The sequence below is a fragment of the Bombus flavifrons genome, chromosome 9 (genome assembly GCF_040668555.2).
Source record: "Bombus flavifrons isolate JBK064 chromosome 9, iyBomFlav1_principal, whole genome shotgun sequence".
Taxonomy (NCBI): Eukaryota; Metazoa; Arthropoda; class Insecta; order Hymenoptera; family Apidae; genus Bombus; species Bombus flavifrons.
In genome coordinates this window covers 11,150,541-11,176,459 of record NC_138450.1, presented here as the reverse complement: position 1 = coordinate 11,176,459, position 25,919 = coordinate 11,150,541, and the positions used below count along the sequence as shown (strand labels likewise).

The 25,919-nt window shown below is 39.9% G+C and overlaps 1 protein-coding gene across 5 annotated transcripts in view; it reads left to right on the top strand.

Moving 5' to 3' along the window:
- The window catches only part of LOC138183430 (cell adhesion molecule 3), a 114,567-nt gene extending 94,128 nt beyond the window's left edge, over positions 1-20,439 (top strand). For 4 of the 5 annotated variants that reach the window (XM_069120316.1, XM_069120317.1, XM_069120314.1 and 1 more), the window contains exons 2-6: positions 5,360-5,467; positions 9,056-9,228; positions 17,451-17,606; positions 18,224-18,557; positions 19,145-20,439. In XM_069120316.1, the coding sequence (XP_068976417.1) occupies positions 5,410-5,467; positions 9,056-9,228; positions 17,451-17,606; positions 18,224-18,557; positions 19,145-19,284 (861 nt within the window). In that variant the 5' untranslated portion in view covers positions 5,360-5,409 and the 3' untranslated portion in view covers positions 19,285-20,439. Of the gene's footprint in view, positions 1-3,065; positions 5,183-5,359; positions 5,468-9,055; positions 9,229-17,450; positions 17,607-18,223; positions 18,558-19,144 lie in introns of those variants that run through there. The other variant, XM_069120315.1, reaches the window with a different exon arrangement.
- Positions 20,440-25,919: the final 5,480 nt, after the last annotated feature.

Sequence of the window (25,919 nt, the reverse complement as noted above, 5' to 3'; positions counted from 1 at the left end):
TAATTTTCGTTCGTTCAATTACTTCACGATGCCATTGAACGATCTTGTTTTCTTTTTGAATTCTTGTTTAAATATTTAGAAAAATGAGGACAAGAAATAAGAGAATGGAAGATGTCTTTCACCGTAGCCAGCGAATAAGAATAGCAATTTTCCCAGAAAATTAACATTTTTGTGTAGTTGGTATTTGGTGTACGTTTACATGCAATGATGATACGTATGTTAGAGAACAAGACTTGCTAACCGAGAGACGTTCAGCCAGACAAAGTAATATAGCCTAATGGAAATTTCGAGTTTAGAGAAGGTTTCATTAAAAATTTGTAACTTCCTGTGAGATAAAAGAGAATTCATGTTGTATACACCGTTGAAACCATCTTAACGTTTTTAACAAATAGAAAAAGCTTGTACAAATTTAATTAACTGGAAAGAAGTAGTTGCGAGGGCTGGGCTTATCTTTGTTACATAGAATACTAGCTTTAAGCGAATGTTACTTCAAATTATAGTCTTTTCCATACAAATCACTCGAAAATGGGAATGCTACTATTAACGAAGAGGAAACTTGGTAGCTATGACACGAACATATTTTCAATGCGTGGAAACCACACAAAAACTGTACTGATCTCCGTTCGGGAGGTGGACAAGAGATTAAGGTAATCCCACCTAACCGATGACGTTCGTTGCAAAGGTTTCAACAGATTAATCGGTAGATCGATCGTCACTTGCAACTAGCGCCATGAAAAAAGCCATGATTTTGCAATACAATATAGAATACAAGAGACGAAAATCATTCTACGAAATAATAAATGCTAACGTTTAATATAAACGTGTTACTACCGTCGAGAGACATTAATGAGGTAAAATAAATAATTACTAGGGACATTGCAATTTTGATGTTAATCCAAAATAATATATTTTCAAATAGAAATATGATACAAAATATTGAACGTTTGTGATGGTGCTGAATATGTATGTCATACATTTGCTTTTATTAAATATTACCATCTGTCAATTTTAGCCAAAAATCGATTTTTAGATAGAGTACTTATATACAAAATAAATATCGGCACGATACATCCTTCGAATGTGCTTTAAGTTATAGATTAAGTTGTATCGTAGAATTTTAATTGACTTCAACGGCAGCAACGCAGTCGATCAAATCTTAATGAGCTTGTTCCAAACTCATGTTAAATTAAACATGACTGATGTAAGTTACGTGAAGTATACCTCTGAGATACTGATTAAAATTGGCATAAATTTATACAGTTATTATTATATTACTGAGATTTTATTTAGAGAATTTATTTTGTCGAAGACGTCAAAGTTTAAAAGACAAACTAAAAGGTCGTTTTTATTCAGCATCGGTAGGAGTCTTCATTTCGCTTGTATACTCGCATCTCTAATAAAACTTTTTGATCGTGTTATTTTAAATTAATGCTACTATACTGGATATTGAAACCAGTTTCACCAACGATTAAATCCAGTAATTAATACGCGCAAATCCAATGATACCGAATAACGCACAGCTTTGCTGATCTAGATCAGTGACAGTTTTTGGTAAAAGAAAGCGTTTGCTCGTACGCGCTATAATTAAAAATACAGTACTCAACAGATATCCTACGCACATTTATCATTTATTGCGCATAAAAACGAACATTACGAAATCTATCGTAACGTTAGAGGATTCGAGATTGATCGTGCAATAAGACCTTATATAAATCTTGGTGCACACGTTGTGTTTGTAATCGCCTCTTTTTATGAACGTCATGTATTTCCGGTATATTTTTCAGTTGGATGAATCGCGTGGATATTAAATTTGTTAATACTGTAAAACATTTTCATGCAAGCTTTGAAAAAACCTGGCAATTTATATAATCCTTACACGATTAAACAATGCACATTTTTGGGATGTTACTCTTATATCTTCGTTATCGTTCTGTGATATAGCCAAAGGGAGGTGCAGGTAATTCTGCAAGTAGCTCGTGTATGAAGTATACCGTTTTGGACATTAAAAGAGATAAGGGTGCAGGATATTGGTAATGAACTGTAAACGTAACATCGAAGGTCGAACGCTTTGCATACCTTGTTAAAGAGAAAAGAATCGCGGCTAGATACGAGTTTACGCCGAAGTCATTCAAATAAGCATCGACATGCAAGTTTTGACGTTTCCTGCGAGCTTGTGGCACTGTATTTGCGGTTCCTAGGAAGTCCTTAACGCCCGAGGTTGTCTGCCACCGAGTGAGAACTTGTTTCATTTGAGCGCGATAAGTTGTACGGCAAGCTTGAATGCAGTGTACGAACGGACCATTTCAATTTACCAAGGGACACGGGCTATTCGGTAAACAGAAGTTCTTTCGACTACACTGCCATTTGTTTCCACATACAACGCGTTCAATTACAAACCCTCCTCAAAATACTTTCACCCGGAACCCGCTTTATTATGGATAAGATTCATCGTTTTGTTGAAACACGAGTGTGGGTATAAACGCATAGTCCATTTAAATTATTCAACGATATTATTCAACAATAAAAGGAGCATTAATCCGCGGCGAGAGAAGCACGAAACGTGCGCTCATTTAAGACGAGTGAAACCGGTATGCTTGTTAACCTGAAATCGGCTTAATGTCTTTACACCGCATCGCTGCCCTTTTACGCTCCTTCCATTCGTTATCGTTTCAACTTCCTTCCTCTAGTTTCGCATATTTTACACGCGTACAATTTCAACTCTCGGCGACGATCCTGCCACGATTCCTCGTATATCTGCGCGACGAGCTGATTACACAAACTTTTGCACCGATGTTCATATCGGTATGTAAATAAGTGTACTGGCTATCATCATGAAACCGTATGACCGAGATCATTACCATGGATCTCGTTCCTTCCTTTCAGCTCCTCCATATCCCTTTGCATTTTGCAGTATATATATATATATATTTACCTACACGTTTGCTTACCAATGTATACGTGTATTACGTACTCTATACACTTAACTTCACACGAAGCTAAATTAGTAGCGTGGTTGCTCATGCGCTGAATTCTGCTTTGCCAGAAACATTCATTGTTTCGCAGCAAGGCAAAATGACGCTTGCTTTCGTGTGTTATACCATTGCGATTATCTATCATTTAAATCAGTTTGAAGTTAGTGAATAATAGCCTGTACAACTCGTGCAAGCTGCGCCATATACCGGAACGAACAGGAGAAGAAAAATTTGTATAATTAACGCGCAGTTTGTCCGCGGCAAGTCGAAATTGTCGTACATCGGTCGATTTCATATAAGCGCGAACAGGGTAAATCGGCAACGAAACAGGCGAAAGCCAGTCAACCGAGGATCAATTGATTCCGTGAATCTCGTTAAAGCGAGTAATAGCGAGGCGAGTTTAAGTCACACGCTTTTGCAATGGAAAAAGCGACAGGGCGTCGTCGCCAATTAAATAACTTTCGTTTCATTGAATCGATGGAATTTCTAATGGAATGTTTCAACTGGTTTTACGAGCTATGAATATCGAGATGGAAGAAAAAAGATTCGAGATGCGAGACGAGTGGCGAGGAACGAGAAACAAGAGGCACGAGAAACGACAGACACGAGAAACGAAAAGCACGAGGAGAGTGAAGAGAAATTGCGACCTGCTTAAAAAGCAGGAAACGAGAATGAAAATGTTCCATGAATTGTCGCAGCTCCGTTGAAGGGACGTCAGTTTCATTGTTAAAGTTATTACGCGATAGTGACGATAATAATCGGACATGGGCAGGAGCCAACATGTGCGAGTTACAGAACGTAGCCAACCAGAAATAATGATGGGCTATGTTCAAAAGTTCGTCGAGTTGGCGTATGAACTGCTTGCGGTACGTTTGAACTGTTAAGAGTGGGTAAACATGGGAATAAATTGAAACGAGAATGTACGCCGTTTCGCGAGAACTATCGCGATGATGTAAATGCTGATAAACGGGTGATATTCGGTTGTTCTCTCTTTTTATTCCAACGATATTTTTTCGCTCGTTGAGTTATTAAATATTGCCGCACGATTGTTTCGTGTACATAAAAATCCTGGTACCAATTCAGCAGAAGAGATCGTTTGTTAGAAATAGAGAGCGTGCAAAATCTGATTGGACGTTACGAAAGATGGAAAAATTCATATTGGTGTTCCTGTTTTAATTTTCCATTTATCATCGCTTGTAACGTTGTATTTAGATTCCAGAAGAGGAAATGGCTGTCGATGTATGGCTGGTGTCGCACGTTTAGCAAACGACGAAATGAAAGAAGCGAGATATTCGGGAGCAAAGGAGCTTGTAAGGGAATAAAAAACTGGAGAATACAATGAAAGTGGATATAAACCGAAGGTCAAACGTGTCTGATATTCTGTGCGATAAACGTACGATAAATGCAGTGAAAGACTGTACGTGATAAATCGATGCTAAATTTCGGTAGACGTTTCTATTTGTGTACATCATGCGCGATAGAGCTTCCTCCAAATGGAAACTTATCGAATTTTTCTGGATCTCTCTTAGCTGTATTGCCGGCGTAACTAAACAGATGTCAGAATAAAGGAAACCATCTGTACAAATTCTAGAGTGACAGTATTTACGACCATTTTACGTTTATAAATCCCGTAAACGAGAATGGAGTTGGGAGGCAAATAATATTGTTCGGTAACTTACTTGAACGAACGATATTTCGTAAGATGGATCATTTCGCTCGTTCGTTTTCTTCGAAAAGAACTCGCGAATAATAAAAAATATTTACGATTTCCTATATCGTATAAGATCATAAAATACCGAAAATCTTTTGTCCAAGAAAAACTTTTGTGATCCATTTCTACGTGCTCTTTTCTTTTGTCGAATATACTTGACGAAGGTGAGCCACTTACAACGAAAGATTGAAGCTGAACGAGAAAAGACTAAGGGTCACAGCCCTCTACTTGAATCCATATCGATTACAGGAGACGTGAATATTGTCGTGCTTGTGTATAACACGGGCAAAATGACGAAGACAGTGTATCGCTGACAACAGTCGTGCTGTACATTATATTTCGTGTAATGATACTCGCAAAGAGAAATCCGGTGACTAATACACGGCGATTTTGTTGAAACTTCGCACAAGGGATCTATCTAAGAATTTAGCCGTAACCCGTGGCCATTTTTTACTTCTAAGAAAGAAAGCAACCCTTTTATCAGAACCGGCCCTTGTATGTAAGTGACAATAAATCGTAACCGACACAAGATATCAAAAAATGGTTGAAATAAAAGCTATAACGCGTCTTGAGACTTATAAACCTGTGCGAGAAATTTTTTGGACAAATGATTTCTTTACGAAAATGACGTAAAAGGGAAACGTCGTCTCACTTTATCTTCTTTTTCTTGTTACAGACAAGTATGATGAATGTCTAAAGTAAGGACGTTGTAAATTAGTTGTCACCATGAGAACGCTTCTGATCATACTGAGCACTTTCTTGGAAATACAACTTTATTTCACTGGTAAGTGTCAAAATACATGAAACGATTTTTGTTTAAAAAAACGAGATAATGAAACGTGTCTAAATCATCACCAAAGGCATTGCGAGAATCTCCTCTATTTTCTCAAAGATATTAATTTGCACCATCGATTATGACATGCACTAAGTTCTAACATGCACTGTATCGTATTAATTTAAGTTTAACTTAATCGCGTTGTATTCTACTGTAATTGTACTGTATATGGTGTATGTTCAAAATGTATAGGAATTATTATTTAACTTTTCTGTAACTTGCTTTATTATATTTTACACTTCGTTTCCGATATATTATTGATTATATTTCGCATGCTAATGATCATAAAGTACGGTTGACGCGACTTTAAGTAAAATAAATAATAAGATCGGAAATAAATAATTATAATAAGATAGTCAAAATTATGTTAGTTTATTAGCAGTTATTTATATTATATGATATGTAAGAAATTAGAACTACGTTTCATAAATCGTTGTCGTTCGAATCAAAGGAATTTTGTATGTGTGCTTATATAGCAGAAGCTCTTCGGCATTTGCATTTCACCGAGTCATTTTCGTGCTGACACAGAAAACACTTAATTCACCATGCTAGTTGATGGCTGACAAGTAATATCCGGTTATCGTGCTTTTGATGACCGCGCAAAGTTTTGGCTCGTTAGCGCTGGTAGAAACTTTCCGCCGGCAATAAACTATTCGTTCCTCGATCGAAGAAATCACTACCTTGCTAAGAATTTATTCGTATCTGTTTTGTCGATGAAATTTTTAGTTATGGTTCGGTTTTGTGTGTCGACCGACTCTGACAAATAGATTTGAAATATCGTAGTAAAAACAACCCGTACCGATTGTCTAGAATTGCATAAGGCACCCACGTTGTAGATAAGGAATTTAATCAGAGGTTTAATTAAACGAATAGTAATCCTTATTGTGCCTGCGTTTTACGATTCCTAATTGGCCGATCTTTGTAAAGTTGCTCGAAATTAATCGTGAGCCGTTTTACCTTCTCGTTATCTTCGTAAAGTTTTTATGTCGACGGACTTTTATGAAATCGGTGAATCGTATTCGCTTGCGTTTTAACGCGAAGTTGTGCACAATTTTTTTCTTGCTTCTTGAAAAAAAGGCAAATAATTTTTTATCTTATTCTAAAAATCAATACAGGCTATCTCCTTTAGGATGATAGATTGGTTTCTTAGTGGTCAACAGAACGTAGCTAGGACGTGTATCAAACATCGCGTATTGTCCTTTCACACGTACGGCTACAAAATAGGTTGCACCTCCCACGCGGCAATACTTCGTCGTTATCGCTGTGTATTTTATAAAAGACCGGTAAAGCCAAAGGAGAAAGCGTCTCTAGTAATAACAAAACTCGCAACGCGGCAAGACAAGTCGACGATAAACATTGTTTGGAAAATGCTTTTATCTGCAAAAATATTATACCGATTATTGTTGCTGTACAGTGTCGATTATTCTATCGCGCCGATATAAATTGAATGAAAATTCTGAATGGCTATATACTTTGTCGTTGACGTAATTTAATAGAAATCCCTTTAAAGGTATTTCTCCGGGTACAATCGCTCGCAAAAGAATAAAACGCGTGAGAGCGTAGCACGCGCGGGACAGAAAGAAACTTTTCGGGAAAACTGAACGCGATATTTCAGCTCCTTAGGTAGACACTTCGTCGAAGCACATACGTTGCATTTCTTTACTTGGGAAACGATACCGCTAGGCATCTCCATGCTTTAGTATGAGATTTCTTACACGGTTTAACATCATATATTAGTCCTTTTGTAAGTTCCTAAGAAGATTTTCGTTGTAACTGATGAAAATGTCATCCTGGCGATGACTTGATACAGGGATTACGTGTTAAATATGAAAACTTTGAGGATCAATATCTTGACTTCGGTACCGTTAGGTTTCCTTAAATTTTAACTACATGTACATTATGTCTCTTAACACGTAACTAAAATTCGATGAAATTCCTAAGAAATTCATTTTTTCGCAGGAATATCTTTCAACGCTGAAGAATATGAAAGAATGTTAGACAAATGAGAGGAGAAACGCGTAGAGCGTTCGTTTTAACTTTGGACGCGCGTTTCTGATAGAATCACAGAAAATTACAGGATAGGACGAAGAAAATGGTGGAAGTAAAAAGGCAATAAATCGTAGCGACTTCCGGGTAAATCGGAAATCTAGGCCGTACTGTCGGGAGAAAGAACGAAGCCGTCTGGTAACGAAGCTGGTAAGAAAATCGACGAGTCGGAGAGTCGGGTCGATCTATGATCGCGTGCACGCGTGCCATTTCCTTGGCCACATGCGATTTCATGCCTGTCACATGACGAGATCTCCTTTCGAGTCTTTGGTGTTCGGGACCAGGACGATTCGTGGACTCAGGAAAACGGGTCAGGTTTAACGAACCGTCGAACGAGTCTTGAGCAAGGTAACGAGAGCTAATTGCCGACGTTTTCATCGTGTACACGAGTCAAGTACGCGAACTAAATAGAGGCTCGTTATACTTCGGGGCAAAACGGTCGCGTATGCGTTTAGGGAATTCTTATCATATGTCGCGTGAATTTCGTATGTGTACGAACGTTATATGGCGTTATAACGCGCACGGTAAATGTAGATTTCGATGTTCAAAAACCTTATAGACGTGGAAGATCGGTGCGACGAACATAGAAAGTGTTGGAATTAGATTCGTTTAGGCATAGAAGCCGAACTGTGCGCGAGTTATGTGAATGAAAATGCAATTAAAGAGTACGAAGAAACCGCGTGGGACAGTTAAGTGTTTTCGAAGTGAATTTCAAGGAAAACCCGGTAGATTTGTAATAGCTCTGCTGCTGCAAACGCGAAGCAATGCTTCGTAATTGTCGTGACTAAGTTATTCACTTAAGCCACTTACGTTGCGCCGGGGTTATGCGTTATCGTAGCAACGGTGGCTGCATTAATCTCGAAGCGAGAGAGAATTTCGTCTCGTTTTCCTCTCTAGCTCGGTACCACGCTCGCTGACGCTATTGTACCCCTTGCCAACGAAGTAGCGTGAAAATCGTCCTTAATCTCCGATGGTATCTTCCCTTAGGCCTTTGAGCTTTTAAGCTTTTGCAACTTCGATGTTCGCATTATAGTTTTATACCGCTCGAGCTTTCCCCGAAAATGAATCTAGGTTAATAGAAATTTTTTCCCATTTCAATTACCTTGCTGGAATTTTCTCACATAAACTACACTCGAGAATGAATTCTATTGTTTCATTACCTATGCTACGACGTAGTCACGATACCGGAGATAGGATTGCAGGAGAAGAATAAAAGCAAGAAGTTTGCGATTAAATATCTCTAATAACGATTCGACTTGTCCTGCTCTCTCTTTTAGTTTTTTTTTTTTTGTCTTTTTCCCGAAGATAAAGAATTACGGCCCATAAAACTCGGAGCAAATTCCTAAGAAATGGGCTATAAGAATCGCATATAGTAACATCCACGACGATACAGCGATAATTACGAATTAAATGGAACAATTATTTCTCGATTATTCACGATGCAACGTGTGTCAGAGATTTTAATCCGTAACGTGATTGTAATTTTTCCAGGGAGCCGGGCGGAGCAGCAACAATCGTTAAGGGTCAGCAACGAATTGGTGTCATTAAACAGCTCCGAGGATAAAAGCGAAGATGTCGTCGAAGGTCCCATCAGGGAAGTCCTTGCACAAAGCGGAAGCACCGCGAATTTGCCCTGCAAAATTACCGAACCTGGCGCTGGAACCGTAAATGTCGTTACGTAATACAAGTTAGCTTGTAGACGATTGACCCAGAAAAGTATTTCCAAGATACGCGGCCCTCCTGGCGTGATGTAATTCATGCAGGGTCGAAATTAGTTTCATGCCGATACACGACACCACCAGAGGCGAGGACGCGAGTGCTCTACATCCGCGAAATATTTTCCTCGCAACAACACGCTCGCGACTCGCTTTGCTTTCCACTCGTTGCTATTTTCGCAGCGGTATCGGTTTTTATACATTTGCCTAGAATTTTCGATGCTCGAGAATAACAGATCGAGACTAGTAGCGTTCTTTTTCACATTTATTAATAATTTTAACCTGAAATATTTACCTACAGTTTCGAGCTTCCTATCGGCTATTTTACGATTCGATGCTTTCTTTTTCTCCTTCCTATTTTTATGCTACCTTTTATTCTATATCGGCACTTCGTTAGATACCTTCTTTCTCGCCATATTCGCGACCGTTCAATTTTCATTTGCCGCCAGAGCAGCGAGTTGAGTGATATTCATTTAATCTCCGTTTGCCAGGTGGCATACACGAAGCAATCGGGGGAAAGAGAATTCATGACTGAATAATACAACGATTCATTGAATTTTAAAAACTGGAGGAATCGTTTTATACATATATAACGATTCTTTGAATGTTTGTAACCTTAGAAGAGGGACTAAAGGGAATGTAATTCTTTTGAGACGTACGACCCACGTAAAGTCTCAAAAGCGTTGCTAGGATCAGGAAGATGAACGCGTACAAGTGCTTGTTTTCTAAAATAAACTGTTAGGTTAGATAAAGCGAAGAGGAATAAATATCAAACATCAAGAACAAAGCAAACTTTCATGTAATGTTGTTCAATGGACTACAGAGAAAAACAGACCAGAGCCTTCTAAACTGATCTTGTTAGAACTTCCCAATCTATTTTCAAAGTTACTCTCCTTTTGTACTGTGAATTCAATTTCTGCGCAAGCTTTGCACTGTAATTGAATCACGATTAAACGAGCGAAGAATCTTCAGTTGCATTGCTAATTGACTCGAAGAAATGTTCGCGAGTTATTTAATCGATTTCCGTCAAACCATATTTGATTAAAAACGATATTTTCGGTATACCGATATAAAATAAAATATCAAATTTGACACGATTGCACTTTTTACACGTTGAAATATCGGAATATTTTTTGAAACAATAGTAGCAACCGTGATAGACGCGGAGTTACTCTTTCTATAAAAACTGCAAATTAAATAATCGCATCTTTGCGCATACTGTATCGCGGGCCTGTGACCTAATTAATTCTATAAAGTTCGACGTGTTTTTGCATTACCCATGTACGTATAATGCAAAAAAATATTACTTGTTTGGAGGCGTACTTTGCTTCAAACTAGTTCAATTGATACATTTGTTCGAATATACAAATATCGCTGCTAGTAGAATATAATACGTGTTCCCGTTATTCGGAGTATCATACAGAAAATTTTCCGAATTTATATATAAAGTTTAAAATTCAAATTTTCAAATTCAATAAATCCTTCCGAATATGCGGATTATATTTTTAACACACTTGCTTATCGTACGAACTGATTTTTTTAAAACGGCGAATTTCTATTTAATCCGTGATGCTACTAAATCTAACTATCAGCAAGACTGTTTGTAGAAGTGGCGCGCGTCGGTTTGGGCTGGGGAGCATTATTGCCACCTTGATAACAAATAGCTCGGCCACAGCTCTCTCTAATTTTCTTTCTTCCTTCTTGAACTTTTAGACAAATTACCCGTTTCTGCTTCTCTGCCGATCCTTTCTCCCCCATTTTTTCTCTCGGCTTTAAATTTATCCCCTTGTGGGTTACTCGTGAAATTCTTTAAATCGGCGGATCCCGTTAAGTATACAGAAATCCTGAAAAGGCATTCGTTGCTTTTTATTCGGTATTTTTCTAAATAGCTTTTCGTAATTTTCGGCCGAAGCACAGTCTCTTCCAACAATAATTTGCCTCTCACGTATCGATTCGCTGTAAATTCGCCTTCCTTCGGTTTGGTTCACGATCATGACGAAGGTACGCCTTGAATTCCGTGCGTCGAACGTGATAACGCGGTCCTTCCAATTGATTCTCACATTTTAAATCTCATATTTTCTCCTAGCAGCTCGAGTCGACCTTTTCTCCTTATTTCCTTGTTCGTTTCTTTTTCACGTATCTCGTGCTTCCTTCTTTTTCCGATCGCATTTCTCTTGCCTTCTCTCGAACATCGGTAGCCACGGTGCAGGAATATTTCAGAATATTTTACGAGATTCCACCGTTAAACCGATACCGTAGCAGGTGCTCCGTTCAAGTTCTCAGAGGAAAAAAAGCGAAGGAGGAAAGGAATGACAGAAAATCTAGGTTGTGTACACGAAGCATTGAGAAGCGGGAAAGTCTCCCTCGATACTCGTGGCGACGAAAGCCAGATGTCGAAATCGAATTCCATTCGACGTCGCGGCAACGAACGATTTTCTCATAGAACAGATCAGGTGGAGCGGATTTTCGAGAAATTTTTATACGTAAGATACATACACGTACATGCATATTCAAGGAAACGCTTGGTAAACATTCATAGAGAGAGGGAGAAAGAGAGATAAAAAGAGAGAGAGAGAGATACATTCTTATCAAATGAATAGCTAATACCTTGGTCACGTATTTTACAAGTTTTAAGTACTTACTCACTAAGAAAAATTCCGCGACGTATATCTTCTCCTCTATGCTATTTCCACGCACAAGTTTTATTTTGTTTGTGGCACGTTTCAGAATAATAATTGTCCATTAGGATACAAAACCATCCAATGCTTTTTCCTTCGTCTCATTGCTGGAATTTATCCTTGCATTTCTGCTATCCCACGAACAAGATTTATTTTATTTGTAGCAACTTTAAGAACGATAATTATCTGTTGGAATACAATGCTTTACGCTACTTCAAATCTAACGTTTCGCTATATACCAACACGTTCCACTATGCAGCATTTACGCTCGTATGTATGTTTCCTCGTATGGTCTACTCGACCAGCTCAGACTTATCTTTTTAATCCGTGGATTCTGCGATCGGATAAATAAATTAGAATGTATCGAGAAAGTTGGAAGCGTGTTTCAGAGAACGTGTCATTCACGCGAACTTTAAAAATTGGAAGAGTCCTAATCCACTTACAGGGAAAATGTTGCGTATCGTTGGTTTCTGTATTGGAAACAGTCTTGCATGACTTGGTGCTTGACAAATTGAGGTAGAACGTCAGGAAGACGATAGTACTTCTAACCGTGTGACTAACTTAAACTGAACTTTTCCGTATCACCGATTCATTTGCAAAAGTTTGTTTATGAAATTTCATCTTAGTTCGGCGCGTGACATGTTTATTGGACCATCTAAACATTATATATCAAAGTATATCAAAGCGCTACTTTACTTTCTATAATGTCATATTCTCTGGATGAACATGTCGTATCTTTGGCTTGCCTATCGTGCATTACAAATGCGAGGTACTCTTATCATGAAAAATAAGAAGACAGCTGGTAAACCTACGGGCACTTATGTAAAGTACTCTGTCCACGGACAGAAAGCAAATAACACTGTTGGTAGGATCTTATATCGACGAAGAACATGAATAAAAGATAATTCATCTATGTGGCGTGTACGAGAGGGAGAAACAAGGCTTGTTGCTTTAAAAGCCTAGTCGTTCGATCGAGGGTACGAGGAAGACTGAAAGAAGCGAGGAGCGGCAGTGGCAAGAAAGAGTGCTTCCGTTAAGGGATATCAATTTTGGAAATATCTTTCAACCAACTTTTCCCCTTTCGAGTGTGTGCCTCTACAACAATGAGGAAAACACCACTCGTGGAAATTGAAAACAACTTGTCACGATAGGTGGGCAACGCGAAGCAGGTATATTCAAGGAAAGGAAAGAAAGAGTTGGATTGTCTGTGAAATATAATTTCCAAAGTCTATTTGCGTCGCTGGTGAGCGACGGACCACGAACTGAGGCCTGGTACGTGTAGTTTCAAGGATGAACTTTGCGTGATGGAAAAATAGAAAGAACGACACAACCGACGATCCTCCTCGAAGGTATCGAAAGTATCACTCCGTTTGCGGATGCGTACCATACTTTTCTCGAATATCGTTCTATTCGAATCTTTGTTGTCTAATTGCTTAACACGTTATTTAATAGCCATTGATATCGAACTGCTTTATTGGGTAACTTTATTAACTAGACAAATGGGTGTTCCATTCATATAGTTGACGAACACAACATCTCGAGGCTACGGATAGGAATTAATTTGCTTGATCGCGGGAAATCCATGGGCGGATTTCCGAAGGGAATTTCCAGGAACAGGCACCTTAAGTGGGTTCCGGTCAAAGTAACGTTGATTAATGTTGTTCCAGCGAACTACTATTCGCGTTTGAGAGAACGCTGAAACTCTATGCTCCGTGCTTATCCAATTCGTTATCCAGTAAACTTCGAGGAAGTCTTTTTCCGAATTAGTTTGGAACTGCTTTGCTTTCATAACAACGGTTTAAAGTACATCAAATTATTGTACCATGAATCCCGTTTATTAAATCGGCCAAACTTTTCGTTTCCCTTCAAACGTTACGGCAGATGGAAATTTCCTTCCTTTCTCAAAGAAAATTAAAATTATGTTTAACATACGCACATCCCAGATCCCAGATACAGTATTTATGCCTATTACATTCGACAGCGTGGAGGCACTATCGGATCTGTTTGATCAAGGTATTGTTATCGGTCCACGTGAGAATAAAAATTGATTCATCCAGGCAGTATTCAATAACACCCACGCTATTCTTGTTTGCTTTACGGTATCCACGGCAAAATCAACGGGTACCGAGAAATATGCGTGTTCCAATAAATTTCTAGGAACTAACAGGATGACCAGCAAAATGAATAATATCGAAAATTGATGCATCAGAGACGATTCAATCGACCGGCGCGTAAAAAATGCCAGTTTTTACGTGTTTTATGCAAAAACAACTTTTACTGTCCCATAAATCTGTCGTTACTTATTCAGTGTACAGTTAAAGTCGTCGATTTACGGTAAAACCGCGAAACGAGGGGTCGACACGATGTCAATGGAGGTAAATCACGCGTTAAGTGCTGAACCATGTGCAGTAAAGATCATAACTGTCACCTGTCGTTACAACACCTTCGCATTTTACGTTGTCAGCGTATTCCAGACTCTGCCATCGTTATATAGAAGAAGGAACACAATGCAACGAGTACCGTGGAATACCGGTATTATCCTGCACGCCGCTTCCTATCTCCTCCCTCTCAAATTAAACTATTAAACGCGGGAAACGATTATACCGAGGATATTAAGAAGTACGAACAAAGATGCAAACTAGCGAACCTTTCAAAAGGAGAAAACGCAAAGGAACAAAGTAATCGAGCGCGGAGCTTTGGAAGATACGTAAACGTTTTATTCTCGACAAATATTTCCTTCCCGATTACCGTCTCACAAAGACTGTTTTATGCAATCACTCTCCGTCAATTACTTATTAGGAAAATTGTAGCAAACTTTAAGAAGAAAGCGCTTTGGAAACTGAAACTTTCGGTATTCAAGACAATTACGATTGTCTCTTTTTTCGGCGTAGCTTGCTTGCTCTTTGCGATTTCTATGAAAGCGTTTCCCTTCTATCGAAGAATGTTTAGGCTCATTACTGAAACCACGATAATCGTACGATTAGCCTACGCCTTCGTTCCCCATCGCTGGAACACGTAGTTGACATCGAGCTGATATTTGATTTCTCAATAGCAGGCGAAGGAAGTTGGCTCGTCGAGGGAATACTTTTGAAATCGTTTCTCTAATAACCAAAACGAGCTTTTAACGTTGATCTCGGCGAATCACGTACCATACGCAGGGTTACGATAGTAATTATGCCAGCGTAATTGGAACCGTTTTATTTTACGCCTGGTTCGTAAATCACATTAAAGCATTAGAGGCTTTATCCATCGCGAATCTATTGAATTTAAAATTGAAAATATAATCAACGACGCGCGTAATTCTACGAAAAGATATTAATGGATTTGTCATGCGTATAATGTTTTGTCATATCCATTCTAGGTTGATATAAAAATAAATGATTTATGCTTTAAGATCATGAATAATAAGCAAGCCTATATGATTCAGCTGGGACGTAATTTCAGTGACGTTTTCGCCAAGTGTAATGGTTCCCAGAACGAGCTTTTGCCTCAGAGAACTGGTTTGTTAAGATTTTGTCAGGATACGAAACGAGACCACAACGTTATCCACTGATCGTAGAAAGGACATCCTTCAAGGTTCACGGCAATTCCCATTTGGGAGATTAAGAATAGGGTATAAGGCTGCTGCTGTGGATAGTCGTTTTCAATTAAGCTTTTGCCAGTATTGGTGGGACTCTACTTGAAAAGCTCCATGGGTTCGTGGATCTATATCTGAGCACGTACCCTTCTTTCTTGCCTACGCCCGCTTTAATAGCTTCCCTCGGGAATTCTCGAAACATCCGTTATCCAATTCGCATCTGCGAAGAGCGATGGTTGAAACAATGTCAAAGGAAATTAAGAGTCGTGTAATGAAGTCGTCGTTCGAACGTAATGTACCATTTGCATTTTGTCGAGGAGAATAATCGATTTTAATGGTACGGTCGATCTCGTCGAGCGTTATATTACGCTCACTGAATTAGACCAGTTAACCGGAATAATCGTAATTAATTCGGTACAAAAGGGTGTGTGCGGTTAATTATGGTTAAACAAAATTACGAATTCATATCACGTTAGGTGCAGATGTGGCGGGCAGAAGTAAGTCCTCTTTCAGTGGAATCCAGGATTATGGGGAACATCCTGGATTAGGGGCAGTCGATGGTTTCAGTAATGTCATATCCCCGAGAATTGGTTTCCTACGGATGTATTTGATGGAGTCGTGGTGGTAATCACCTACGCGTCGACTAAGCATTAGAACGGGTTATTGGAAGGTCCATTCAAACCAAGATTGAATCGATCGATAGCGATTGTCTTTCGATCGAATCGTTAATTATATAATTTCTACGAATGTTCTCAAAAGACCAACTCTTCTTCTTTCATCGTTATTTTTACAATGTATTTATTTATCATTTTGCGATAGTTAATTATTTTCTTGGAAGATGTGTTCCAGCGAGTGATGCGGAAATGATGCAGTGATCGGTAGATTTACAATGGGACCTGGTGAAACATTTACAACATGAGCAGAAATGAAAATTATGCGTCGTATCTTTAACGAGATTAACGAATGCAGTGTACGCGTGTTACTAAAGTGCAACTCGTTTAGAAATGTATCGCGTGTTTGCAAACGTTCGTACGATATTTTTTCATATTTACGGTTGAGCTACATCCGTTTCAGAGGAAGCTCGTTACTAGCTACCACATTATGACGAGTAGCATACATTTCTACCTGTAGACGAGCTTTTGGCAGATTAGTACAAACCATTTCCAACTCTCAGGTTTGTCCAATCTGTTTGAAAGTCAATTTCCTCGTTTCTCATTTTTCCACTCACCTTGTGCCCACGTAACAAGTAATTTGAAAGCCGGCAATCTGTTTTCCCCGAAGCAATTTTCAAGTTCTTGTTCAGTCGTACAAAGCACGGGACAGGCGGCAGCAATGGGAATTGATACGCGATCGATCGCGATGATAAATTTTGACAAATTATCATGAACGAAAGGTGACAATTTTTGGAAGCAGGGAGAACAGAGAGGCAGCGAAGCGGCGTGGCGCGGCGTGACAGTTATCGAACAAATTGAGTAAGTTTCGCGGTCAACACGGTCAAGAATGAAAATTACCCTGAAATTAGGGTACACTAATGGCCATCGTAATTGATATTGGACGCGAGCGTGGCTTACTCTCCCTCTCTCATTGCCTGATATGATACACGCTGTTTCCTATACATTGTTACCGTAAATGACCTAAATGCTTTTAACGCCTATCCTACTACGACCACTTGTTTCCATCCCTGAATTATTTTGAGCTTTCTCCATGATGGAAATCTTTCGTATGTATTATCCGATTAACATACATGTATTGATATATTTATTAATACAAACGACGTTCTTTCTTTATTTTATATTTATTTAAATCAACCTACAAAATGGGTCAGTCGTCTGTAATAAACACGGGCAAAGCTTGCGATAAATAAAATTAAATAAATATCGAACGGGCGTATACTTTATGACAATTTTTCATTGCAGATTACATGGATGAAGCGTAAAAACAGACGGTTGTTAACTGTTGGCACAAGTACCCACTCAGTCGACAAACGATTTGTCGTGATGCATTCGAGTACTGATTGGCTACTTCAAATACGAGCAGTTACTCTCCAGGACGAGGGTATATACGAATGTCAGGTATACTTGGCGATGTATCTATGTGTAATAAAAGGCACGTTTCTTCTTCAGTACGATAGTGCTTCACTCTGTTGCGACGTTGCAACATGCATATCATCTATTTCAACATAAAACGGGCGTCATATTTTAAATTTACGGCAACGCATTACAGTAACTCTCCTGGAACGTCTCTTTCCGTGTACGTAACAGGACAAAACAAAACGAAAGGATATTTCAATGATAAAAGACACGTAACAATTCGTCCGCGCTATGGTCGTTTAGTTGCGTTACCAGACGAAATTAGAGCTTTTTCTAGACGTCATACGTTAAATACCATCCGAAAAGTCAGTGTAAGGTCAGTTAAGGTTATCGTAGCCTTTAATCCGAAGCTCGGTTTACAGCGTTAAATGTTAGCCGCAAATTGTCGCGAGAGTGAAACACACCTTTATATTTTATTTACGAAGAATCCATGAAATATTCGAAAGATTCTAGGAATAGTTTCCTAGGAATAGTACATTTTGCCAGAACGTTTATCGAAGATCGTTCGTAAAACGATGTAGAAATTTCCACTTGACAGATAAGAGGCGATAATCGAACTCGATTTATCCACGAAGCAACTATTGGCGTTGAAATTTCAGGTTACGTCGCATCCAGTGCAACGGAATTTCGTGCTCTTGAAGATCACAGAAGCGTACTCGATCATACCAGGGGCGCCTGATTTACACGTGAAGCAAGGTTCCAGTCTTCGGTTGGAGTGTCAACTGAAGGCAGCTGCGGAATCGCCCCTCTACGTCTTCTGGTATCGTCAGGGACATATGATCAACTACGATGAGGAGCCAGGCGTGAAAGTTGAACTGACCAAGAACGGATCGATTCTAATGGTCAACAAAACGAAACCGTCGCATGGCGGTAATTATACGTGTTCACCGAGCAACGCTAAATCGGCTTACGTGATGGTTCACGTGATCGAAGGTGAGCAAATTAAGTTTACCAAACGTAAGGCCGATCCGTATTTAGTTTGTCTCGAAAAATCATTTAGCGAGAAATAATCAGGATCGAGATTTCGTTCGAGGCAAAAGTAGAAGCTTAATTAACGTCGGACCAGATTCCTGGCATACAGGATAAAGCGAAACGTTTCGTCTTACGATCGGGCATCGATATTTCAAAAGTTCTATAGAAATCCAGATAGGAGCAAAATTTGACAAAGCCTTAAGCATCTCCTAGACGCGCGCCACTGTTCCGGAGATCGTTGCGCGCGTGATCAGACTACGAAGGCGAACTTTGCACAAGGGACTAAGAAGTCAGAAAAAGAGACGAGGTTCGTCTCGTCTGGGGCTTTAGCTTTCAGTGTCCGACCGGTCGAGCTCGTTTAAAACGTCGTAGTCACCCTCAGGGGTATTTTACCGCTCCTCCACGAAAGTGTCCTTTCTCCTTCTCCCTCTATGAGATTGAGGTGGTCTTGTCTGGCGACGCGCTTTCTCTCATTCTAGCTCGGCCATTTTCGCGGGGGAAGGTTTCTTTTTGCAGCTATCGAGTCAGAGTTTCTAATCTCGTTTCAGAGGAAGAGAAACCGGCGGCAATGCACGGAGGAGACAGAAGGAACCTTAGTCCAGCAATTTTAGCGAGTAACTTTCTGGTGTCCCTCTTGGCGGCCGTCAGCTGGAGGATACCGAGTTTCACCAGCCTTTACCCGACATGAATCATCGTTGAACTTATGGGAACGACTGGTGTTAGTCGTGGCCGCGCTACCGCAACTCGGTTCATCTTTCCTATCGCAAGGACTACTCTGACCATCGGTCGACCATTCGGGATTCGTCTTTTCAACTGTAACTCCAATCGGCCCCGCAAGAACGATATCCTTGCATTGGTGTTAAAACCGGAATGTCATCGAGTGTATCGATTCACGTATGAACACACGGAACCGCCGCCACTTTCGGACCGACCCTTTTACCTGTAGCGCGATTCTTTTTAGAGATTCGTGCTCCCTCATCGAGGGGAACCGCGTCCGATCGTGAGAGCAGCAGAACTGTAGCCACCGAGAAATCCTTTTGTTTTATTCCCTTCTGTCTTTCAACCCTCTTGTCCCTTGTCCCCTGTGCTCCGTCTCCTTCCACCCCGTTCCTTTATTATGTACCAAGCAATTTCTTTGTCTGGAAAAACGTATGCGTGGTCGGGGTAACGATTATTCTGCTGGTTTTGGAATCGATATAGAAAGTATGTGGTGCAAGATGTGTCTCACTTTTAACGTTGGGAAATAGAACGACACGCGAAGAAAGGTTCCTCTTTTATTCTCTTTTCTGTTGCGAGACGGTAGGAACCTGTCGATTCGAGCATGATCTTTTACTTGCTAGTATCTGTCATTGTGCGCGATGAGTGAACCGTTTTCTTCGTACGTGCATTATATATACATATGTAAATGTACACATACATAAAGAAACGTGCATACATACACATTCCTTATACACGCGGGGTACATACACATACATACGTATACCTATATACGTATACACATACGTAGTATGTAAGCGACACCGTGGACTCGAGATGAACAAGCGCCTTTACGTTTCGTGACGTGGAAACCGTTCTTCTTCCACTCCTTCTTCGAATCTTGGATAGCATGTGTGTGTGTTAGAGATTTATTGAGACGGAATGCGAGGAAAGTGAAAGTCTCCGTTGAATCCGGGCAGAATCAGGAGTACAGTGGATCGATCAGGCTGCGGATAAACTCGTTATCGGAAATTCGTGACAGACATTCATGCGATTCCGCGCGTTGCCGCGTGTTCATGTCGGGATAAACGGAATCAATGTAAATATAACGCTCTAATCATACATTCAATAAAACATTAATCGTAAAGCTGCGATCGATAATTTACTCACGAGTCCTTTGTGTTTCGTTGGATCGAGGCACGATGCTATGCGACGCCGTAAGAAACTTTGTCGAGGCAACTTTGCCATTTGTTTTCGTTGTTCGATGGGTAAACGATGAGGCAGGAAATTGAAGGTAAAGTAGCACGATCACCGTGAAATAAACGACGCGAAGGAAAAGTTATTTCACGAAACTCCGAAGGAAAGTTGTGGAATAGCTCCGGCCGATAAATGTGCACGTTCGCCTCGCGTTATCTATCTCTCGAAGTCTTCGAACTTTACGCGAGCTTTAACACGCCAGTGGCAAACGTTATTACGAGAGCCTTCGTTATCTTAGCTTGGAATCCTGTTAAAACGGATTAATTCAACCGCAAATTCGGTTGGAGAAATATCGAAATCCGCTAGGGGCTGGATAACGACGACCACTAACATTACTGTAGCCGCGAAACGAGCTTCTAAGAGCGCGGTTCTAGACACGATTAATCGATAAGACTATCGAACGTGTGAAACCTTTCGCGTTTACTCACAGGGACGCCGATTCCCCTTGTTATCGACGCGCACGAACTTTCCAACCATTCGATATCGCGACAATTTTTTAAAGATCGTCCGATGTCGATGGAGACGACGATGATTCGCGTCATGGTGGAAGATATCGCGGGCAATTAACACGATAGCAAGTTGATTTAGGTTGTAAGCGTTAACCCATATAACGCGGCCTGATACCTAGTCTGTGCCACGTCACGGGAGGGTACCGCGTATCGTTTTTTCCCCCCGTTCGACTTCGATCCCGCCACCCCCGTCCTTTAACCTCGTTTTGTTTGACCCGGCGCGGCGCGGCCCTGCTTTCTTCTCTTATTTTCTATCTGGCCGCACAGAACTTTCGCGATAAAAGCACCGAAACTCTTTTAACGGGTGCTAAATTGAAACACTACTGCAATAAAGGGATACGGCGCAGTGACTTCTACAAAGAGCATTCTTCCTTCGCTTGTCCAGTTCGAACCTTCATACGTCTTTACTTCCGAACCGAAGAACGAGAAGAAAACCCTTTTTTCAAAACAGGAGAAACAAAAATCACGAGAGAAGAAACGACGGGTTGCTGTATCGATGAAATCGCTTTCAACCGTGTCGGTGCGAATGAACATATCGATTTTTGTAATAAACATAGGCTACAGCCGATAAATAACAAGAGAATATGTCGATACAGTGACACCGCTGCGGTCCGGCAATTTGGTATGTAATTCGATTCAGCGTAATAAATGGATGGCGTTAATTATGCTTGTATAATATTCAAACGTTTGGCGTGTCCTCCTTAATAGTTTCTATTTAGCGTATTTTTCTAGTTTTCTATCTTTCTGTCTGTCTGGATGGATTTTTTCTTTTTCTTTTTTTTTCTACTGGAAAAGCGAATTTCAATTTTCACCTTTCTTGTTCGTTATTTTCACCACAATTCGGTTACGAGAATTTTAGTAAAAATTGTAGCGCGATATCGTTGTTTCGCGCAATGCAATTTTACAGAATTTTCAACGTAATAAGGATGGCAACGAGAACAGCGGATGTAGTGCGGTGATTCGTTGCTTTGAATATCTCGAATACGAATGAAATTCGGAGACCCTGATCCACGATAAGACTCGTTGCATCGAATCGGCGGTAAGCTGTTTCTAGATATGCTATGCACAGCACAAGCACAAGCGCAAGCGCAACGAGAACGAGAAGAAATAAAAGAGACTATGGAATGTCCCGGTTGTGGAGCCTCGGCTTTACCCAACTTTCTTTCCAGATAACACGAAAGAAACTGGGAGAGAGGCGTACTGAGACAGAAAATGAGAGAATGCTCGAAGAGTAGCAGAGAACAGAGTTAGAGGTGTTTGAGAAAGTTTGCAATTCCTTCAAACAAGAAGCGCAAGAGTGCTCCCATCTCAGCAAGCATGCACAGGTAATAGGGTAATTCCAAGAATACAGTGCTCTTCTATTCTTCGAGTATTCGTTGTGGACTAAAAATGACACATCATAATGTAATCTGTTTGTCTCCATTTTGACTATTGCGTCGTGTTAAAGCAACAATAACCCTAAATAATCCCGCCTAATTAAAACGTTTCTCCTTTGTCCAATTACTCTGAAGCGCTGTATGTCGAACATGTATATTCATATCCTACAGACGATAGTTTTACAAGAACTTTTATCATTATCATTTATCATTATTATATTAGTCATAGATGTTAGTTTCATTTAATGGGAAATATTCATCGACGAAGTGTCGATAGATTTTACTGTAAACCTCGAGAAATAGAACGGTCTCGTGCATATACTTAGGCACACGTTTCTGCAAGTATAAACATCGCTATGCACGTAACTGGTGAACGAAACAAAGTCGATCTTGGTAAAACAGTTTCGTGTTGCTGACGATCTAACCCTGCCGCCTCTACTAACACGGATGCTAGCTTGAAATAGCGATAAAATCGCTAAACAAGTTGCGTGACAAAATGCAAGAGTTCGAAAAAAATGTAGTTCATTTGCGTTCAAATGTGTGCGTCGATGTTAAAAAGTGACCAAGATCGAGATTAAAATTACGTTCGAGGTACTTCATCGCGCGGAAAAGAGAGAAAGTGCTCGCGATATTTTTCTCTTTTCGTAATTATGATTCTGTTATATAGCTTCGTCCCACGTTTTATTTGTTACTTTGTACTTCTTACAATTTATTCCCTTCGCTATATCGTTAAACTTCGCACATTGCGCCATGCAAAAAGCGTTTCCGGAGAGAAACGTGCAAATAATAAATTACGCGCGTGTTCGCGTTTCTCGGTATAATTACATTATTTACAAAGTTACACGTCAAGTAACAACGACAAAAGTTCATGTCGATAGTTTATGTTGAATACACTGGCGTCGCAGGAATTAAGCAATTTGTATAATCGTTCCGAAACAAAGTAATTTCAATTAGAATTTATTTCACTGGCTGAGAAGAAACGACGAGATAACAAGTTAGTAGCACAGAACACAATTTAACAATGGGAACGGTCCAATGTACGTATTCCGTAATTGTATTTGACTGGCATAATAATCGGATGTGTTTCAATATACGGTAATACCTTCGGAAATAATGTTTCGCGTTCTAAACCCGTGCACAATCGAAGAACGTTTCAGTCAATAAAATAAGGGAATTCACAAGCGATTTCATTTTCGGACCAGATAGATAAGGGTATTAGAATTTTGAAAATTTTGCTTGCATTCAACGAAATTGGAAAGCAACGAAAATTATCAGGAAGTAATACACGAGCTATACGGAGTATCCTGCGACGATTCCATTTTCATTTCTCGAAGCGATAGCAGGTTTTAAAGTAAAAACCTTAGTTAGTAAAAATATATAATAAGTATCGCAAGAATGAAATGAACGTCGCGACATATACATTCAAATATTAGTTCTACAATTTTGTATGAAATTACACGAATACTCGTATAACGACGCTTTAAAACGACGACAGATCCATTAACAACTGTTGTTCTTTTATGCAACGTACTTGATCCGACCGGTAACATTCCGGTACCAGTATGAGTAGATTCGGTGTGTAAGTATGAAAGCCTCGTGGGAAAGTTCATGAAAGTGTTTGGAATGGATGTTGTACGGTGTTTTACATGACTGTAGTATGGAACTGATGGTGCTTTCGCAGATTGGTTTGTAAATAGAACAGTATTCGTCGCTTCTGTCGCGATGTTCGTACTTTGTTACGGTCCCAGCTTCGGTTCTATTCGAACGAAACATATTTTCACCTTTTTACACATTTCCGCGCGCAAACCTCGCGTTAATGCACGTACTTTGCTCTTTCTTCATCGTCGTTTTCATTACTCGTAAATATCGTAGAAGACGATTATTAGAAAATATTCAAGTGAAAAGCGTTACTTCGGTACGTTATAACGCGCAAAGCGTTTGCAAAGTCAACCAAGTTTATCGACAGTACGAAAGGCTGCGTAAATCGAAGTAAAACGTCTTTGATCGGAACTGTTCTCCTCCGAAAGGAGGACTTAAATGCGCGATGTTATGTGCGAAAAGTTGAACTAGAACGCATTGTCGAATACCAAAGAAAGCGGTAAAACGAACGATAAATCCTGCTGATGCAAAACAGTAGCTTCGCAATTGAGAAGCGTCGAGTTGACGAGAAAAGAAGAGGAAGAATAGAGCGGTAAATTGCGCCAATTTTTGAGTTATCGTAGACAGGATCGTGCATGGGCCAATTAAATTTTCAACGCACGCTATTCGTCATCGTTCTGGTTGTGTCGTTTCTGTTCAATCTGGCTGTATTCGGTATTTCGAACGTCAATGTTATTGGCGTATCTCGAACAGACTTGGATGCAACGCAATATTCCAGACAGAACATCCGCTGGTGCCTATGCGATAGTTTCTCGACTGCCAGCTTTTGCCGAGCTTTCACTTTTCGCCTACAGCCAGCCATCCAGTTAGTTTTACGAGTTCTCGTGCCATCCACTGTAATGCAGTTCATCGTTCTCATGGGAATTCCCCGTTTTTAAATGTTTCATTGATCGATTAGTTTGCCATTTTTCCTCGCTGTTTCAAAGTTCGTTACGATGCTCGCGGCGAACGAAACGAACAAACGATTTTTTATCGAACGCCTTCGGTCTACTGTAAATCGCCGTTCGTAAATCTTTTACTTTTCGAATTTTGCAAGTGGAATTTTCCTTCGTGTCCTTTCGCGCTCGATCGAAATTGAAAACCGTCGTATCTCTAAACGTTACGTTTTATACAGGTAAACGTAAATGCCAAGAGATGCCGAGCGCTCGTGGAATAACTGATCACTTTGTTATTATTGTTACACAAGCAACGTGCATAGTTATCGATCGTTAGACTGCAGTTGTATAATATATGGAACAGCCGGAGATTCATAAGTACAGCCTGTAACGTCACAAAGAGAATAGCTTAACTTTGTTGAAACGCAGATGTACACAACAGGAAATTATTAGGCTGCTGCTAGTCGAACGTTCTTGCAATTTTCATCGCGCATTCGTCGCACAATTTCGATAATCGAGTTCTCGTTCCATTTAACGTATCGTTGTTCAAAGTTTACCGGTGCTATCTATCTCAGAATTCTGCTCAAATTTCCAGCTGCTTTTGTCGTTCCATGACGAAATAGAACCGCTTGAAATTTCTATTTTCAGTTATACCGGTATTGTTTTATCAAAGAAAAAATAGAATACGATTGTACTCTGTTTAATAGGCGGACGATTTTGTCGTTGATTTCTCGGCATTGATATAGACACTGTAAAAAAGAGAACGAAACAAAACGGACAAAAGTAGAAGATCCTCGTTGTTACAAACGAACAAATCAATTGCGAACAAGGTAACATAAATAGCGACGCTCGACGGTGTTCTGTAGACATATTTGTCCTGAATGAGCAACATGCAACGCGGCCCCGTTTTATGCTGAAAGATGTTCCCCATTACCGGACTGCCAAGTCGAC